We start from the raw sequence: 21409 nt of genomic DNA, 5'->3' as shown, positions 1-21409 counted from the left end.
AAGGAAGCTGGCCGACTTCATTTTTGGTTTATTGAATCAACTTTACACAGTAAAAGGATTGGCTTTGGCAACTGTTAGACACAGAGTACCACGTACAATTAGGTATGTAGTATGCTGTCTATCCAATGGTTGTTATTCTTACGCTCCTGCATCTTCAGTGTGAGACTTACATCAACCTGCTAACAGAAGTCAAGGCACTTGAAAGGACTCTTTGCTTTTACTGCCGAATAAACTTTTTATGTATTGGTATGCTCAATGACAGCTCTGTTCTCAGTATTTATAGATGATCTAACTTTAATGAATATTTGAGGCAATTTCAATACAATCTGTACCTTCTTTTATAACATGCAAGTAAGTTTCAGAAACTCTGTTTCATTCATCAGTAACAAAGAAGTCTACCTAATCTTGATGACTTCTCCTAATACAGTAGTTCTGAACAATGGTCTTATTTTTAGAAATGTAGAGTGAAACTGTTTATGCAGTAGCACACGTTATTTAGATATACCTCTTCACTCTGCATGCGCACACAGTCAGATTTGTGCTTAGCAAACCTGGAGCAAACATATCCATTTTCTCCTTACAGCTATGGCAAATGTATGCCACCAACAGGCAATGCCAAAGAGGCATACAGCTGCTCCTCCACTGCTGCGAACACAGTCATATATATCTGCAATTAACCATTATTTAGACTCTGACAATCTTGGTCCAAAATTTGGGGTACCTTTCAAAGAGGAAACCTCTTAAAATATTGGTTGCAGCTTTTATGAACATAAAGTGGGGGTATACAAGACCTTGACATTGAATGCACACCTACAAAAGCCTTCCTTCTGCACAACCCTCCATCTGTCAAGAATGAGGTCAATGATACCAAAAAACTAAAGAAAAATGTACTTGGATGTTTAGGTCTGTTAGGTAGCTCCAATCCTTTAACTGCTTCTGTGACCTTCAGGCTTTTTTCCAATCAGCCCAGTCTCTAGCTGTTTATTCTAGTAGCGGTCAGGGAGATAGAGAGAGAGAAATTAAAACGGTCTTCTGTTGCTAAATCAGGATCATAGTAGATGACCCAGATCATCCAAACTGGGTCCAGCCTCAGGTCATTTACTATAGTATATTCTCTCTCAAAAAGTAGCCCATAGCAGGTGTATCAAAGGAAGGCATAGGAAACCTTACAAAGTAAAATGAAAAAATGTAGTCTAATGAATATTTTTCTCTAACCCCGGACTGGCTTGATGTCCAAAGCAGGACTTTGGAGATAGATATCTTCCAAAACCTCTTTTTTTATTAGAGGATTAAAGTTCTAACACTGCCCTTTTGAATAACCCCATAATTTATATGACATTTTATAAATGTATAAGCTGTATTTGACAAAAAATATACAAGCTGTATTTGCCAACTGGACTTCACCATCATCCAGTGGTAAAGAACTGTCTGGTGTGACTAAGTCACTATCACTGGAGTGACTAAAGACACTCAAATTCCTTATGTCTTTGTTTCTCTGTGTGATCAAGCTGCTAGGTGCTATTAGCAGAAGAACTTGAGCGTGTTTCTGTTTCCAAGGTGCTAGGCAGTTGTTAACTTTGCATTGCAATTTGCATTTAAAATATGTTAAGACCACTCTGCCTCAGTCCTTCTGCTTCTGCAGAACCATGTGGAGTTATCAGCTTTCTGAAAACCCAGTGTACAGCTATACCCATAACTGCTTCCCTGACCATTTGGCTTTCAACTCTCCACCTTCCCCATCCCCTGAGAGGCTCTTCGCTTTCTCACAAAGGTAAGTGGAATGGGGGAGCTCAATTAGTTACTCTCACTCAGGCTTTGTGTTACCATATATCAGTCAAATTAATCCAAATTCTAGCTAACGTTTTCCCCACTAATACTGCATGGAAAAAGAAAGACTTCAATGTTAAGCATACAATACCCTATTTATTCTAACCCATTTCTGTGCTAATGACAGCTAAACTAGCAAATGTAAATTCTTCTCTGACAGTATCAGGCACTGTAGCTGTCATTGTCCCACTTAGAGGTGTGCTGTACGAATTATAAGGATGTCCCCATCCACTTTTGGAAATCCTGCTTCCTGGTGAACTGAGCAGTAGTCAGCACCCCGTGCTTCCCAGAGATTTGGCCCTGAAGTAACTGTGAAGAAGGAAAGAGGATTCTCATTCACACCCCCTCCTGCGTACAGCTCTGTATCCAGATGCAGTGTGCGTATGCGTGTTCTGCCACCCCCTAAGCACCATCCCCTAAGCACTACCCCACATTCAGAGTCCATGTAGCAGAAAGCAGGGGTGAACCACACTCACCTTCCAAGCAAGAGAGCATGTTAAGGAGGAGACTGAATACAGAATTCACTGCAGATAACACGTTACCTATCCGCCTTCAAAAATCACAGAGGAAACATTCTTCCTTTTCCATGTCTTCCATCCTTTTTTCAGTGATGCTTGCTGACAGTGAATTTCTGCAAAGAATACAGATACGGCTGAAAGAAACACTGCATCAACTGAACTCCATTCATATTGTTTGGCATTGGACTCGAACCCAGCTCTAAAGTCTGAATTTCCATCATCTCCCCTCCAGAAGCTTGAGATATTGGCATAAATGGGTTTGGTTTTCACAACCAATAAAGTTCAGGCCCCACATTTGGAGAGGAGTCTCTTTCAAATTTTTCAGCCCAAATGAGTTCATGGAGAGGATTGGGATCAGAGTTTGGATTCGGGTCCACTGCTGATACGAAGTATTTCAGTCCTCTTATTGACTTGCTATTAATACAACATGCAATAGAATGTTTTACGCGACACGGGAAGGTGTGACTTTCTGAAGCTGCATGCAGTAAACTGATTGCATTCAATTAGATACCAATGAACACGCAGCCTTGTAGTCCAGACACTGCTGTATGACAAACAGTGCATGCAACATTATTCTAATTCAATCCAGTGCATAACTACACTCATGCATACAACACAGTAGTGAAGACGCATTACACTGTAACAGATTTAACAGTAAGCATACAAACATATTATATGAACTGCAAACACTGCACATGTTGCAAAAGAATTTTACCTGATTTTTAATTTAATAAACAGCCTGAGGGCACAAAGGGCCTGGCCACACAAGCTTAAAAGTGGCCCCTTTCTGTGACGATGATGGTAGGTTTCAGATGAACTTAGGACTACTTGCCACCCGTGGTTAGCTCAGTAGTCTTGCCTGCTAGTCCTCATGTTCCTCCGCTATGTTGAAAATGAAATGCTTCTGTTCGTCTTGCTGCCTAAGAAAGTCATCTTGACTTCACATGTGTTACAAGAATTATCACTGGATAATGAATGATGCAACATGTGGATTCAGCTGGCTTTTACTTATCATTATGCATAACTGCTGACCCTTGGCTTGCACATCCATTTATTTGCTCAAGAATTCACATGACATTACATTCATTACACGAAAGAATAAATACAATACAACCGATTAATACTACTCTAGTTCTCCTATTTCTCCTGTGGTGAAAGAATCTTGAGACTTCAAATGTGTAACAATACAGGGAAAAATCTGTTATAAGTTGTACATAGCTGTTCATTTTTCCTCAAATCAGATCCAAAATTAGGATAAAAATACCTTTTGTCAGGCACCAGCAACGTTGTTAAGATCCGATGAAGAGTATGACAAGTGAAAGCACTTGCTCACTGCTTTCACACAAAGATAAATGTATTGCTGCAAGTTTTAACATTTTATTTTACAAAAAGTGAAAAAGCAAAATAAAAACAAGTCACAGGCCAAGTACAACAGCGTTAGATGACACAGATTGATTTTTCACATGACTGTGACAAGGAAGGAAAGACCGCTGACCAAACTGTTTACACTGGGACTTCAATCCAGTTCCTGGAGTTGAAGTCACAGTTCTTCATTTGTCAGACCATGCATACACACTGACTTACATGCTTTCCTAATGTATTAATTATAACAGCTGGGATTTTCAAAGCTATTCAAAATATCTGGACAACCTTTTTCCTTTAACTTCTTATTTAAAATGGGTGTCTAATTCACCAGGTAACTGGAAATCTTAGCCCAATTTTTAAGTAATTTTTAAATGTTCACCCAACGATTTCAGTGCCCTTTACAAGCACTAATTCATTTAATGACACAGTTGTATGTGACCAGGGCTAATGGTTTCTCAAAAATAATGCCCAATGTTTGCAGCAGAGCCAGAGACTACACATCTCACCCTCCCATGACTGAGCCACAGAAGTTTTTTTCTTCTAGGAATTGGTGCTGCTCATCCTCCTCAAGGCTAGCGGAGAGATAAAGTGACATATGCAATAACCGGAAGACAGAAAAAAGGCTAATGGAGGATTCCTAGTGGCTGACTTCCTATGTTTGAGCTCTGCAACAGGGAGGAAAAGCAAGGGTAAGAAAGCAGGTAGGGACAGGGACGTGGTGCAGTGCTAGAAAGGGAGTAAGTGCTTTGTGTGTGTCAAGCACGATGTGTGCTTATTAGGAAGAGATGCATCTGGACTTCCACACTGAATCAGGTAACTGGGCTTATCTTTTCTAACTGTTTTTTAATTGTACTTAGTAAATACTGCATAATACCAGAAGTCATACTGGCCCAAGACGGATCACTTTCTTCTATGACTGGTTTTGCAAGGTCTTGGAAAAAATAACAGATTAAACAGGTGTGACGCATGCAATAGGATCAATTTATAAAGTTACGGGTCAGAAAGGGATCAGAGCTGCCTTGACATCTGTTTCTCCAGTTATGGGAAACAGCACAGAGAAGTTTACACAGCTCCATATGCAGAAAAGCTTTTACTGCAGCTATGGATCTAGGTTCCTCAGCTGGAGCAGTCACAGCTAACATTACTAGATCTACAGACCCAACCCTCAGTCACACTCCATCACAAGCCATCAGGTTACAAGCACAGTTTTCTTACTGGTGCCAGGCTGCAGAGGAATCAGCAATGGACATACCTAAATATAAATGTATGACATAGTAGACATAAATGTAACTTTCAGGTACTTTTATTTGTAATCAAAGGGCTGCACAGACCATCTGGTGCCAGGTGGCTTCTTAAGAAGGAATTGGTGCCTGTAATATCGGAACATCAGCCTTATTAATCCAGTACATACCTTGAGGCCTATGTTATGTTTCTTAATGCACATGAGCAAGTTAATCAGCAAATGTGAATTGTAATAATTCCTTAATAATACTTTCTTAATAAAGAATAGGCTTGTATGTGAAATGCTACATGACAAAGCATGGCACTGACTGCTTCCTGTGAGTACTTAAAACTCAAGACATGGCATGGGGATTTCTAGAGCCAGATGAATTAATGAAATGTAGATCAAGATGCCAGATCTTGATTCAAAAGTCACCTAAAAACTTCTGCTTTCAAAAAAGTTCTAGATCAGGAACTACATGATTAGAATCATGAGCTAATGAGTCTTCATTGTTTTATGATAAACAGAAAATTGCAAATGCAAAATAACAAGCAAAACAGGCTTCCTGCTTCTAGAGCTTCCAGGCTTCTAGAGCACATCTTGTGCTCTAGATGTGGTCAGAGGAAGATGAGCCAAGAAAATGCCCACCACGTAGTCAAATATGCTGTAACTACCACAGAAAAAAAATGTAATTCCAAGTCTGTTTCACAGTAAAAGCCAAGAATCATTTTTGTATTGAAAGAACTATAAGACAAAGATACTTTGTGTAGACCATATTGTTTTAGATTAGCAAATATGCTTAAGTATCAATGGCAGAGTTGTGCCTTTAAGCTAGATGATAAGAAAAGTACAACACTATTCCAGTGAAGACATATAGTGAAAGAGACTGTGCAGAAAAATAAAGCTGAATTCGGTTCACCTTCAGGTGTAGAATACACACCCAATAACTATCACAACTGTTTCATAAGCCAGTATCATTTAAGTTCCAAGTGGTAAACACAAATGTGCCACCTGCATTGGAACTACAAGTCTGCTTAGACATTAAATCATTTTAAAAGGTCAGTGCTGCAAATACCAGAGAAATGTACATGATGAGTTTAAAAAAGTACAGTAGTAAAATTCTCAAATGCCTCCATAGCCTACATTGCCTGAAAACCAGAATTCTGTCATTCACCTGTCCTTGCGCTTTTACACCCCTTTTCAACACAGTACCTTGACAAATTCATGATTAACATTTTGTGAGGACTCACAGGGTCCAATTCAAAGCTGCTGTATGCAAGTGTAACTCAAAGACAATGCACATAGACCGCACGATTGGTATCCAAGCCAAAAAATAATTTTTCCCATTTAATAAAAGAAATACTTAGCTGCCTACAGTATGACAAATGGTTTATGACAGACTATCAGCAACTGTAAGATGCCTCAAAAAGGTGAAATTCAAGCACTGTATCCAGTCATATCACTTTATATGTGTTCCTTTGGAAAGGATTACTTCATTATTTCGGCGCCAGAATTTGAAAACATGGTCTCCGGTTGCTGGAAGATGTCAGTGCGACAGTCCTCTGAAATCAACGAGCTCAGCTTTTCAAGTGAAAATGCCTGCAAAACACTATTTCCTATAGTTCTCAGAAAATAGTCTCCTAGAAAAAAAACGATTCATGGACACTTCTTAAGACAGTGCTGTAATTATGTACCGCTCTTACAAAAACACTGCGACAGGTTTAAAAGAATTGTAATAAGAACCTAATATAAGCTTATTGTTTCTTACATGCAGTCTGAAAAAGACAACATTCTTTCATTTGTCTCTGGTACCATTGTGGTGATGTTTTCATTTATATCCTTTGTACATCCAGTTTGTAATCTGACATCTTTTCACAAGAAATTAATATAAAAACCAATAAACGTGGCTCCAAACCAGCTCCCTAGACTAATTTTGACAAATACGTTGTAGATTTTAATTCTATGTAGATTTAGATTTCAATGTAGATTTACTATTCTCATTCTCACTGGTTTAAATGTCACAAAATTACTGAGGTAAGTGCCTTATTTGGCATAACAAACAGGCAAAAATTTTCTAAAGCAATTCCTGGCACATCAAAAGACCATGAAGAAAATATCCCTTAAGGCCCGTTGGAGCTATATTGATACCAGGTGAGAGATTTACCTGTAAAAGCAAAATTAAAAAGTGGACTTACAGTATCCAAAAATTATTTACTACATGTAAAGGCCATCTTCCTGGCCTTTCCACTTTGGGGACACAATTCAGAAGTTACTTTAAAAAACATACTTGTACAAAGTCTTACCTTGCAATCTGTGTTCTAGTATTGAAGTCAAGAGATCTCATTGAGCGTAAGACTTCTATACACCCCAAGTACTGTAAGGAAAAAGAAACAGTTGGAAAACGTATTATAATTATTCTTGACTTCTGGGAGAAAATGCAGCTAATTTTTGAAAGGCATTGTATAATTCTTATTTTTACATTTGGTTTATCTTATGTGTCAGGTAGGTTTTTATGATCATACTCTTGTATGTCACAGATTTGTTCCATAGACATTTTATTTCATTTAAGTCTCAAGTTTGGTTCAGCATATTTTTTTATGTTTACTCTAGTCACTGTAATACATCTAGTTCATAATGTGTTGATGTGCTTTTTAATTTTCCTCTATCTTAATTGTTCCATTTTAGGTATAAAGCTAATCAAAGTAAAAAATAATATTAATGAAAAAGGCAGTGTGGTAAAGCAAATTCACCTAGCACTGGTTAGTAGGAAAATCTTATTTAAGAGGGAAAGAACTAAGCCTTATTAGTATAAAAAAGGTAAAATATAGCAGGGAAAGCTGAAAAGAGCACCAGCAATCCAAAGAGGATTCCTTAATAATCACCTCAGGAATAGACGGGATTTAATGTTTTCATTAATGACACTAGTATAAAGATATAGGAAAATGCTAACAAAATATACTAATAACCTGTGCTGGGAGATGGCTTCAACAGGGTCATTCAAGAAAAGAATGACATGAAGGTTAGCTAATGTTAGGAAAAGACCAGACTTATTGACCCAGATTTCTGCCCTGCATCTCTATGAAAGAGGGACTACCATTAGAAAATATGTTAAAATATAACAGTATCTATCACAGGGGTGAGAAAAACTCAAGTGAATCTTCTAGACTTGCTTCCAAAAGTGGGCATAATTTGTATGTGCTAAAGTCTACATGCAGCTACAGCTCGTCAGATATTTGGATAGCAGCTTTGTACAAACCATCTCATGACTGGCATATCCCATGGCAGTATCTTTGCATGTAGGTTAAGTACTCAACCACACACCTGACTTTTGAAAGTCAGGGGAAATGGGAATCAGTCTTTGCATAATGAGCCTGATAATGCTATTCTAGTACTACGTTTTTGTTTTATATCAGTTTTATATCAGTTTTTATATCTATTTGAAGCATAATGCAATCTATTTAGGTATGAAACTGGTGCAAAAAATCAAGTGAGGCCACCATTTTGTGTCTGTTTGGGAATTTTATTTACACTGAAAAAATGATCTTTTAGTTAGAAAATTACTACATCAGTATCTATATTATCTAGAATTTCAGCAATGCTTTTTCTACAGAAACATGTATGTCACAAACTGTTTACAAGCCGAGGGAGTATCTGGTTTGTTTTCACATGTCCATTATTATTTAATTTATTGCTATCAAATGTTTGAAGTCATTACAACACTGAATAAAATAAACTAGAATATCAAGTGACTCCTATTCACTAAATTGCTCGAACTTGGATTATAATAGCCCACAGTTTCTGGGAAGGGTTATTTCAAGATCCATTTCCTAGAATTTTTTAGAAATCTCCTGCAATCTTATGTTTTTTGAAAAGCTTGTAAAATCCTCACGGAAAATGTCTTGTCTGTGGAGATCCTGGCACATGGAGCTTTCAAGCCAAGGGTCATACTCTCAAGCTGTTTAGATTATCATCACTCCCCTATCAGTGTAAAAGCAGGTAAGCCTTGTATCTTATTACAAGTGGATTCCTTTTTTACATATACTTCTGCCTGAGTACTTAAAGCGTCCAGAACAACATTTACATGCTCTGATGCAGGAAGTTAAGCCATTAACTCTATTTTTAAGTATCTCAGAGGGTAATTTGGTTTGCTTGGAGATGAAGTTCATTAAACATCAGTTGAGATAATCAGCTGAAGTCAGTTAACTTATGCCAATTTACAGCAATGAGAGATGTTTTCCTGTACTCTTTTTGTGTCGTTTTGCTTTAGTTCTAGGATACTTTTTACAGATAAATTTTCCCAAATATGTATTTCATATGAGATACTTTTACAATTAAATATGCTGTAAATGGTACAACTATTCAAAGGTATCACGGTGATTTTTTGTTACTGAAATACTTGGTTTTCATTATTTCATCAACCTGTTCATTTAGACCACTCAATACTAAAACACTTTTGGATTGCACTTGTTCCTTCACTTATCTATATTTGCCACAAGTCTTTTAAAGCAAAGTAATTGTACAATTTTGAGAACGAAGTCCAACATTTTGTAAGCAAACTCTGGAAGGCAGTTTGACAAGTACATGCAGGCGTGCAAATAAGTACACAAACACATGTGCACACAAGTCACTGCCAAAATAAACACACAGATAGTTAGACAAATACCCATAAACATACTTAGGAGGCGTGCATTTAGACTCCTTTGAGTCATACTACCTGGCCTGCGTTAACAAAAGTAGAGACAAAACCAGACTGAAGGAAGGTCAGATGGAAAAATTACCCTGTGCTGGTTTTATGTGTAGCACGGAGACAGCTGAACAAACATAGTAAGGCTTGTAGTATTCCTGACTGATAAAGGGAAAGATGGCAACTGATTTTCTGGGATAAAAGATGTGAACACTTAATCACCACGGCATATTTTCAAGTAACAAAATTACTATAATAACTGACATTCAAAAGGTCCAAAGGCCAACTACAGGGACATATAACTCACCTACTGCTATGCTTCAATTATTCCCCAAGACCAACATTGCTCTCTAAAAATATCCATTTGAAGTACATCCTGACAAGGATCCACAGAAAGGAGACATACAACCAAGATAGCAAGTAAATAAATTATTCATTTATTTCAACAAATAAATATCCTGATTAAAAAGAAATGCTATCTTTTGCTTTAGGCATTCCATGAAACATTTAAAATATAGTTATAAAACAGTCTACTTCTAAAAAAGCTCCTCTTCACCCAGCACTTAATGTATATTCTAACCAATCAGCTACTGTGCACTGTGATATTTATGAGCTCCCACTAGCATCCTCCCTCTCATTGCTCAGGAAACAAATATACCAAGATGCAGCCCACCTTGAAGGAGGAAGATTTGGGACTCCTAGGTCCAAGCTCTCGCAGACAACGTTCTGCCTTCTGTCTACTTTCTGATATTTGAATGAGTTTCCAGCTCGCATACCTTCATTGAACGGTACTATGCCCCGAGAAAAGAGTCTTTCATCTGAATTAATACCTTCCCATTCAGAGTTTTTAGATTCATAACTACTACTTTGCATACTAAACAGCACCTTGCAGAAGCTGATGTAAATCTAAAAGCAGAGTGCCACACACTCCTGGGACCATACCTCTCTCATTGCATGAGGTTCCAACGTCCTTACTAGTTACAATTTTTCCAGGTCAGTGTAAGAGAAGGTCGTATATTCCAGGTTTCTGGTTTGTCCCATGGGTGAAGATTTTTTCCATATTCCCTAAAGTACCTTTGCCTTCTCTACGACGCAGTCAGAAAATTCTTGTTTAACACCAGAATTTTTTACTGTACTCTGTGTAAGATAGGGTATTGAGTTCTCCCAACATGTGTCAGAAACAGACAGTTCAACACAGGAGCACTGAGTGCATTCATGTGCTTGGAGTGAAGAGAAAAGGCAAACGAGGGTAATCACTGTCAGAGATGCCTTTTGCCCCATGAACATGAACAACCTTGTTCGGTGTTTCCTAACAAGCTCATTCAAAACACCAAGTTACTGGAAGAAATATTCCATCATTTGACCCAGAAGATAATAGTAACAACAGCAACAAATATTTTATAAAAACGTAGCAAGATATAGCCCCATACAGCACTGCAGTAGTCCAGCCTAGGAGTGACAAATGCTTGAATGCTTGAACACTTGAATGGCATATGCAGATCTAGTAGCAGATGACTGTCTGCCCAAAACATGGGTAACATGAACATGTGCCCATCACCTAGTCTCAAACAAAATAAGGACTCCTAATCTCTGAGTCTGAACTACTGGAGTATCATTAGCTCAACAAAACCGCATGGGTATTCTTAGTAATTAAGATAGACTGGTTTTAATCTGTGTAACCAGATGACCATCATCAAATCCGAGTGGTTCACAACATTGTAGATCGCACCTGCAACACACAAAGCCTCGTGCAAGTTATGTAAGAGATAACACGTTTACATCAGCAAACAGATATGTACTTGCATTGTTAGCCAAAAATTAGCCAGTGCCTTCAAATATTGATGTATCTGAAATCTGCACTAACGTTACACAGCTGCTGCTAATAGCCTGAGGGCTCGAAAAATAGATTCAGGTTCCCAGGGTTCTGGCTGGTGTATGGAGATCTAATTTTTGAAAATAGAAATATCTGAAACATATTATAAGATACCCTGTAATAATCCGGTCAATTCACCGCAAGTTTCTCACCCACAGGCTTAGGCTGTGCTTGTACATGGCAACTATGCAAAAGTGAGCATCTTTTCATTTGCTACATCTGTTCCTCACGTGTCTCTCAAGTCATATGCCTACATTTTCATGATTCCTTTGGGGCAGGGGGTTGTTTATGTGTTTGTTTGTTTTTGTGGTGTTTTTTGTTTTGCATTTGATTCTTGTTAGCCAAAGAGCTAGTCCAGAATTAAAGTATGCCATGAAAGTAAATAAGTAGTTAGTATCAATTGATCAGTGCTAGTTCATTCCTGTTTAGGACTCCCTTATTTAAAAATAAGAGATTTTATTTCAAAGTCAGATTATGTTGCTTCTATTGCAACATGCATTTATTTATGCATCAAAATGACAGTTCCTTCTAATTTCAGATATCATTAACCACCAAAGGGGCTGGCGAAATGAGCACTAAGAGTTCCACAATGTTCCACAATACTTGGAAGTTACTTTCAAGTTTGCAATCTACACTAAATCATATGAAGAGTCAAGCCTAGACATACACTAACAAACAGGGCATAATACAAAAATACTAACAGCCCAGGACTTGATTTCAAGATAAATTTGTCCACATGTAACTGGGGACCCGGTCAGGATTTTTAATATCCCTATTGATGCATAAAACGGGGAAGAAAAAAACACAAAAGCAACCCAAGTCATAGCCAGAGACTACAGAATTGATAATTAAAAGTATCTTAAAAAATGAGTTCTCCTCCTCAGCAAATTAATAAGAAACAGTAAACCTGAATCGTTTTGCTATCATATTAGATTAATTTCCCAGCTTAACTGAATTTACAATACCCACTCTCTAAACCACTGAAGTGAAAAAAAGAAAAAAAAAATGAACAAGGAACTGTAATCAGAAGGTGTTCCCTTTAATAAAATAAACTAAGTAAAAGAAAAATAATAATTGCCACAATACTTCCTAATTTTTTTTAATTGTGCTTTAACTGAACATTTATTACCTTGAATACCTTACTAATTTGACTGAGACATGCACCACCAATTCCTTAACTCAGCTCATCCGCAGGCAAAAATCACAAAAAGATAGCTTATCACAACATACATTCGCTTCTTTACTTCATAAGGAGATCATAGTGTAGTTATATGTATTTGATTAAACTACATAGTATCCTGTAGCAGTAAATTTATTAATTTTGTGAGGACACTGGAATCTTAGAAGCATTATAAATTCATGAAAACACTAAACTTTTATGTTGAGAGAAAAAGTGAGAAAAAGACTTTTTTCTGAAATACTTCAGGCATATCTGGCAATACAAAATCCTTGCCAATCCATAAAATAACCCTCTGATTGGTGGTTGCCAGTCTGCCAGGTAGTTCATAGTATCCATCTGCTAACAGAGGCACTAAGAAGTCATTGACAAAAATCTGTCTGAAGAAATACAGTAACAATGCAGTCCTTGCTATTTGTCAAGATAGTCTGGGTACAGAGTTATACCTAGAATTTGAAATACATGATTATCCTTTCAGTTACCCATACCAAAATGCCTTACCCTATGGTAAAGCACTTCCACAGAAGGCTGTAAAGATATTGGCACGTGGCACGAGGACCTTTTCTTTCCACATCTTCAGGAGGATGTCTGCTTGGCATTTTTGCAGACAAATCTTCTATCCTTATTCATGCAGTCTATACAAGGAGGACATAAAGCCTCCACACCAATAGTTTTGCACCCTTTGAATTTGACATAGTGTGCACACCCCTGTACCAGGCTAGCTCGTCGGATTTGTGTGGGAGGCAGAGAAGGTCTGGAGGTATGGCTCTGCATCCAGGCAGATGTGGGAATCCTCTTTTTAATATGAAACAGTGGCTCCTCATCCTGATCACAACAAATGGCCCAGTCATAGAAAACTGACCTTCCTGAGTTCTTCTTCACCTAGATTCTCCCATTGGCAAAGCAAAATGAAAAGGAAAGAAGGAAAGGAAAGAAGGAGAGTGTGCTAAATAACAGTGGGGATGCATTGCATGTTACCCGCAAACCTAGCAAGCTTCTTCAGGGGCTGCCCTCTTAAGCACAGTTACCTTTAGCTGCAATCATTTGCTAATAACGCTTAGTCTTTAACAACAGCTAATACTGACCAGTATTTACAGCACTCACATAAGTTTGTATAAAATTTTGTTTCCAATAGTAGTGATTCAAAATAAGATGTGCTTATACAGCAGCTTGACAAGCCTAAATCCTCTTGCCAGTTACCAGAAAGACTTTCAAACCTTTTCAAATCAGGTAAATGGTTCATTTAGTCAGGCTAAATATGGAGGCAGCCTATGTTTTTAATTCACATTGAATAAAAGAATTGCTTTAGAAGGAGGGGTACTCTGAAGACATCTCTACATAGCAAAGACTGAAGCTGTCGTGCATATTCCATCAGTACAGCAGACAAGATGTAGGATATGAGCTGATGCCATGAGCAGTTATGAGGACTGAAGACTGTGGGAAGCTCCTAAGGCTGAATTTACACTTGAAATCTTTTAAATATAGAGTTATTGCATTCATACTGAGAATGAGTATAAAGGGACTTTATACATATGACGTTAGTCATTGACCTAAGGATGTGGCTCAGCTACCCAACTGGGACATAGATCTTGGTGGGAGCTTGGTAAACCTTTCTGGACTCAATGTTCAGCTAGCCCACTGGAGCGCAGGAGCTACTTCTGAAGCCAAACTAGAACAAAAGGTAGCAATGTAGGGAAGTACTTCTCTGTATCACCAAAAAGTCAGCATCTTGTGAAGACCTGCACTCTAAAGTGCAATAAACTTTTTTGGTTTTTTTTAACCTTAACAGCTGACCAGTGTTAAGAGGTTATTTGCCAAGCCTCGGGCAAACCTTTTCCTGGTAGGTGCAGAACCGCCGCTGTACGTCATCCTGCCATCGCCGTAGCAGACATCCTATCCAAACTCTGGCACCACAGAAGTCTGCAGGACGCCCTTTCACTGCAGGTGTTGCTGGTAATGAAAAGCACTCATCCGGCAGACGAGGCAGCCTTTGGCAAATACCGGCTACCATTGACTGAGCAGATAGCAGCGCGGTGGGAAGAAGGTCTCACATGCACACAACCATTCAGTTTTATGTCAGTGTACCTAGATATTTTAAGCAGAAGGATGGTATGGAAGATTAGCTCTGTGACATTTCTAATGTAGGGTGAGTTACAATATTAGAAAAAGCTGTGGGCAGAAGCAAGACTGGATATTCAGAGAGAAATAAATTTGTATGAGCAGTAGTCACAGATCTTTAAGTCAGCTGCTAGAGATTTCAGTTTCTCTGGTAATTTGGGATATAAATATTTGCCTTTGAATGCTCTGCCTAGCTATCAAGTAACACAATACTGAGATCTTACCTAACATGAGTGTTATTATTACCCTGCCATGCCATAGCCTCCTGCCCTTCCCTCCCCTTGGGGCGTGTCCAGAGAAGGGCAACGAGGCTGGTGAGGGGTCTGGAGAACAAGTCTTTTGAGGAGCGGCTGAGGGAACTGGGGTTGTTTAGCCTGGAGAAAAGGAGGCTGAGGGGAGACCTCATCGCTCTCTACAACTACCTGAAAGGAGGTTGTAGCGAGGTGGGTGTCGGTCTCTTCTCCCAAGTAACTGGCGAAAGGACGAGAGGAAATGGCCTCAAGTTGCGCCAGGGGAGGTTTAGATTGGAAGTGAGGAAAAATGTCTTTACTGAAAGAGTGGTTAAACATTGGAACAGGCTGCCCAGGGAAGTGGTTGAGTCCCCATTCCTGGAAGTATTTAAAAGACGGGTAGATGAGGCGCTTAGGGACATGGTTTAGTGGGCATGGTGGTGTTGGGTTGATGGTTGGACTCGATGATCTTAGAGGTCTTTTCCAACCTTAATGATTCTATGATTCTATGAAGACACATCTTCAGGACTACTTGAAGATGCAGATCTCTGAGGGTACATGATTGGCTGTGCTCTACCAGCATATGCTGAGGGACTTGCTCTGTACCTCTGCCCTGTGCTTCCCCGGTATCTGCACAATGGCATACCTGCTTGCGGGAGCAGCAATCCTGCATGAAAGAAACACTGGCAGCCTTGTTCTGAATGAGGAAAAGGCCCTATATTTAGACATTGTCAGAATCTAACACCAAAAATGTGTCATAAACATATGCTGTGAAAAACAGAAAGGGACTCTTCCGTGCTTTCATACTTCTGCAGTTGGTAATTTTTATACCAGTAAGTAATCATGTGTAGACCTTTACAGTGAATCAATATTTCCCCCGAAGGGTTTTTTCCTCATTAAAGAATGCATGTTCTAATCCAGCCAGAAAACTCTAAGTAAGGATTGATTGAATGGAAATGGAACAGAAAATCTAAAAACAAGTCTTCTTTGGGGTTCAACTACAAATAAGCCTTGACCCTTCAGCTGTAAATTTATCATCACAAATTGTTCCACAAGACAAGTAAACCAACAGAGCTTCTGAACTAGTACAAACGAAGATGGATATGACTGTCAGTAGGTTCGCATTTCTCTTAGAAATAGGTGGTTCGCTTCTTCACCAGTAACGGGTGAGAAAAGGAATACCTCCAATTTTGGGCAACACCTAGCTCTTTCCTATTTCCTCTTGTACAATAACTGGCTTCTGTAGTGTAAAAATATTTTAAATGTCCCTGTATAAGCAGACTTTAACAATTCTTAACTGGTGAATGTTAGCCTACTCTTTCAACAAACTGCCTTATCTTGTTTGAACACCAGGCTCAGGTGTGCACAACTGTAATAATAAAGGGATTTAGGAGGGAAACACATGTATTTTGTACATGAGATCAGTACCTTCCAGAAATTACTTCAATGATTCATATACTTTGATTTGTTAATTAACACAGTATTTTTAGTATAATTCAATGGTATTTTGGCAACTTGTGATGTTTACAATGTATTGCTTGTCTATTTTGTTCTTTGAACTGAATGCCTGGATTTTCAATAACAGGAATGCTGCTAAAATTACACTATTAAACTATTTTGGTAAAAGAGGTAACCTTTATAAGCTCTTGATTTAATTACTATAGTAGAGTTATAAAACATTTTCATAAGAGGCTGCAGGGAAATAAGACTTTCTCTGTATGTCTGTGCCTTGATATATTTTGATTCACTGCACCAAACAGAAACAGTGTTTGTTTAGCATCCAGAGTACAAAATAATAAAAAGAAAGGTCACGTTTTAAAATTTTCACTGCATGACTGTGAGTCACTGTATATTTGCTAGACGTCTAGCTTTAATCATGTAAATCCTTTTACAGTGAATTTCCTAAGATTTTCATAAAGGCTTTCAGTCGTAAGTAAAGCGAGACTGACTTCCAGAGGGTTTCTGGGATCAGCTATAAAACAAAGTGCCTAGCATCAACTAATTAATACTGAAAGGCTGTGAAACTTTTTCATCTAAATAAATTAATTCTAAGTCTAACCCACTGCCAGTAGAAAAATCAGCTTCTAAACAAAGGAAGGCAACTATACTGTGCTATTTCACAGGTCTTTCTTGCATTGAGTTGCTTAAATGATAAAAAAGAATCAATCCACCTTAACATGACAAAAAATAATTTTTATTTATATATACCTACTTCAATTGTATATACTATATATATATGCATGTAGGTATTTTTAATATATACACAGACCTTGAAATCCTATGTATTGACTTCAAGCATGCAAAAATATACAGTGCCACTGTTATTAAGAATGCTTATCAAGAACTCTTAAGTCTAAAAAAATGCTAATTTTTTATTATTTCTGAAATGCAGAATATCAATATTTATAACTATTTTTAAAGTTTTGATGGGCAGCTGTATATATCGATTAATAAACTGACAAATATGATTACATATAAAAAGATATGAAGATTTGCCAGCACTCTGAAAAAGCTGGAAATAGGTTATTTCTTTTTCCCCCACAGAGACCAGAAAAGCTATAAAGTCCTTCTTCAGTAGCTAGGGATTCATATAAACAAAGAGGCCTTGGAGAAATTATGAACACCTGTTGAATGCCTCCAAATCTTGTTGACGATGAGGCACAGAGAGAGCCCAGCATTTGCAAAAGAAAATATACTTATGTGCCACTGATAACAGGACAGAAGGACAGAAGGTAGAACAATACTAAGCAATACTTTCCATGTCTGTTAACACATCTCTGAAGTATGGTGAAGACTTTATGTGACTATTACCAGTTGCTGAGGAAAGGAGATATCCGAAGAAAAGCTGTACAACGTGCACTATTTTCACCATATTTCAGAGTGCAGTTTCCCTCTGTTGACAGAATGTATTTTCATTTGATTTTACTAGAATAAACTGGATTTTTTCTACTTTTCCTGTATCAGAGTTGCAGACAGGAGTAGTCGTAGAAATCTCCACACAACATGATAATATGGGGCATCTTAACAGTAAGAAAACAATTTAAAAGTCTATCCCATAAACCTCTGAAAGAAAAGAAGAATCCATTCTGTTTGGGATATATCTACAATTCTCACTAGATATTAATAGTGGTTTTACATTTGTCCCGTGTGAAAGCATTCTGGCCGTATGTCACAGTCAAATCATACGGTAATGATTCAGAACCCCTTTAAAGAAAAAAAGGCCAAGGATTCAGCTAGAGGAAGAAGAATATATTTTATCTTATCTTGAAAAGCAATTTCTTAAGTCAACTCTAAGGTCTCATTTCTTGCTAGTAAGGGGAAAGATACCACTAGGAAGCAAATTTTGCTTCTGACAATTTTCTAATCTCCATCTCAAATGGGGTTGAAAACAACACATCTTCAAAGAAAATACATTTTTCTTATTTCTTACTTGTATGTGGACGAAATAAGATTGCCAACATCACACTCAAAAATATTCACACAGTACAGATGCTAAATGGACTATGGACTGGGCTTTCACAAGGTTCCACAAAAAAACCCATATTGGTAGCTTTGCATGTACAATATTTCTTATGTTCTTATTTTACAGATGTATGTTTTGGCATGCAAAAACTCAGAAATGCTAGAACCAGAAGTGCACACATTGGACAACATTTTATTCTATTATTTTAAATGTAAACACATTCTGCATTATGCCTCAATTTTTTGTATGTACCAAAAGTTTTCTTTAAAAAAGGCTACATTTGGAAAAAAACTTAGTTCTATACTTTCCAGGTTTAATTTTAAAAATATATAATACAGGGTGAATGCAATTACTGCAGTGTGATATTAATCAGTGTGAACCACTTAGAGAATGCACTGCAGTATCACAGATGAATTGTTTCATTTTCACAATTGCATACTTTACTTCAGTGAACACTTTCCAGACTCTTTTGCTTGCTACCTTGAACATCCACTAAGATATATTTCCCTTTAAAGCACCATGCAGAGTAGTTCTAGCAGCTTATGTTCTGCAGCAGGATTTCTTTAACACAAACATGCAAAAGCTTCTGCAGCCAAAACATTATGCTTCAATAGTTCAAAATCAAAATTAGACATTTGAAAATGTAAATATGGACACTGTAAATATATCTAGTTTTTAAAGAATTTGTACTACCTTAGTCATTAAGTAGAACTGCTTGACGAGGAGTATTATTAAAGCACAGACCCAGAAGATGGAAGATCTAACAGGTGCTTTTCCATTATGCCGAATATAAACCTACGCTAAGTATCTGAAATGCTATACGGCTATGCTTTTAAAATTGTACATTTGGAGGTGTGATTTAGGAAGGACCTGTCACTGTCAAAACTGAAAATCCAAAACACAGAAGGAGGGAGAGGGAGTCCTTTTTTAAATCAATGTTGCACATACCTCTGGTCTTCATCACAGGAGTCCAGCAACTAAAACACATCTCTTTCTGAATCTTTATCAATCTTTAACTTTCTTACGCTTAAGCTACAGTTACTTGTGTTCACAGTAAGAGTGCCCAAAAGACAACCTCCAGGGTGCAGAAGAGAGGAATAAGGCGAGAGATGTCCCAGGTTGGATTTCAAGCATGAAAAAATCTCTAAAAGGTCTTCTTGCAGCATAAAGGCCACAAAGAATCCCAGCAGAGCAGCTGTGGGGGGCTGGGGGCACCATCAGGCCCTAATGACCCCGACCAGCCTCGCTTGGGATGCCTCCCCAGCACCCCTGCCCAAAAGCCCCGAGGTCAGTGTCAGCTCAGGATGGACACCTGCAGCTCCCAGCTTGTGCCCCCCGCAGTGAGCAGCCCTGCTCTTCCAGCTCCTTGGCAGAAATAAATATATTGCAAGGGAGGGTTCATATAACGTTTCTATTTACTTAGTGCTCTGCTTATTTTATGACTATAAAATTAATTTACAAAAGGTTCAAAATGACAGAATGTTACACCTTCAACAGTCAGTATTTTAAATTTTCTCTTCCAGAGTGGGCCTGCTTCATGTGTAGGCTATTCACCCAACGTAACTATTGCTGTAACAAATGAATGGTTACAAAACAGTCTCAAATCCAGGGGTAATCTACGCTACATAAATAACAGTATTTTAAGTAGTCTCGATCTTGTTTCAGCTTGAAATGTCTGCTGCACCTAACTCTACAGGCTGCGCGTCAATTCTACTTCTTCAGATGTCTCTCATGTAACTTACTACTCTTTCTGCCTATCACTGAGCAACCTGAATTGCAATTCATAATGCTGATCTAAAAAATACATTCATAAATATTGCTCACTTCAAGCTCACAACATATACCAGACTTTCTAACAAGAACAAAACCTATCCTGTATCTCACTGTATCCAGGGTATTCTCCACAACTCTGATCCTACAAAACATCCACATATCATATGAACTTTGAGCTTATAAACAATTTATCGGGTTTTTTTAAACGTTTTTAGGTATGGACTTCATAGGGAATCTTCTATTCTCCCTGTCTGCTGTGGCATGCACTGTGTGTTGCGTGACCTTCTTCGACAACTATTAAAAGTGCATCACAGAAGGCCATGGTTCAAAGGTAGCGTCTGCTGACCTGGGCAAAGCCGTCTTTCTGTCCCTTCAAAATTTCTACTCTAATCTCTGTCATAAATGTGCTCAGTTTGCAAAATGAAAAGATATTTTCTGATTTGCCTATTCTGCCTACCCAGCTAAAGACCTTTTACAGCAGCAGACCTTCACTCTAGCAACTTTACAGAGCAGCTGGGTCTGGTGGAAGAGCACTGCACTTAGGTGTTGTGTAAGTCTCACCTCTGTCAATAATTTCCTGGACACCCTCAAGCAAATGACTTAAATCCTCTACATCTTTATTTCCTCTTCAGTAAAATCAAAAGCTTGATACTTCGCATTAAATAGTACTTTGTATTAAAGCTTGTAAACGAACGTCACTTCGTAGAGCACGAGGATCTATTAACGAGTGTTCCATAGGAGCTAGGTATTATCATCATCATCATCATCATCATTATTATTATTATTATTATTAATAATAATAATAATCCTACAGTAGCGTGAGCCAGACTTCATTGCCTTCTTAACGCTGCTGAAGTGCTGTAAGAGAAACAGGTTCAATGCATCTGCCAGTGCAGCTTGATTTCATACCAGGCCCTTGTAAAGCTCATTAATTCTGAAGGTTTTTATCATGCCTGAGTGTTGTTAAAGATAACAGTCACCTAGGAACAGGACCATACTGGGGACTGCCTTCATAGTTTCTGTCTCTGACCCAAGAAAAGTCTTTGGGTAGATTCAAAACACTTTGTTGATATGTTTTTTAACAGTTTATTGTGGTGTTTGCAATGCAGCTTCACACTTAATTATTTCCTTTCAGAAGGAGACTCTGCACTGTTTATAT

At 38.1% G+C, this 21409-nt stretch overlaps 1 protein-coding gene across 1 annotated transcript in view; it reads right to left on the bottom strand.

The window, feature by feature from the left end:
• Positions 1-21409, bottom strand: part of SHC3 (SHC (Src homology 2 domain containing) transforming protein 3) — a 58779-nt gene that overhangs the window by 30007 nt on the left and 7363 nt on the right. Inside the window, exon 2 of the mRNA XM_009329600.1 lies at positions 7236-7306. Coding sequence (XP_009327875.1) covers positions 7236-7306 — 71 coding nt within the window. The remainder of the gene's footprint in view (positions 1-7235; positions 7307-21409) is intronic.

The sequence above is a fragment of the Pygoscelis adeliae genome, unplaced genomic scaffold, assembly GCF_000699105.1.
Source record: "Pygoscelis adeliae isolate BGI_AS28 unplaced genomic scaffold, ASM69910v1 Scaffold138, whole genome shotgun sequence".
Classification (NCBI taxonomy): domain Eukaryota; kingdom Metazoa; phylum Chordata; class Aves; order Sphenisciformes; family Spheniscidae; genus Pygoscelis; species Pygoscelis adeliae.
Note: the sequence above shows the minus strand (reverse complement) of the source record. Positions and strands in the feature narration are given on the sequence as shown.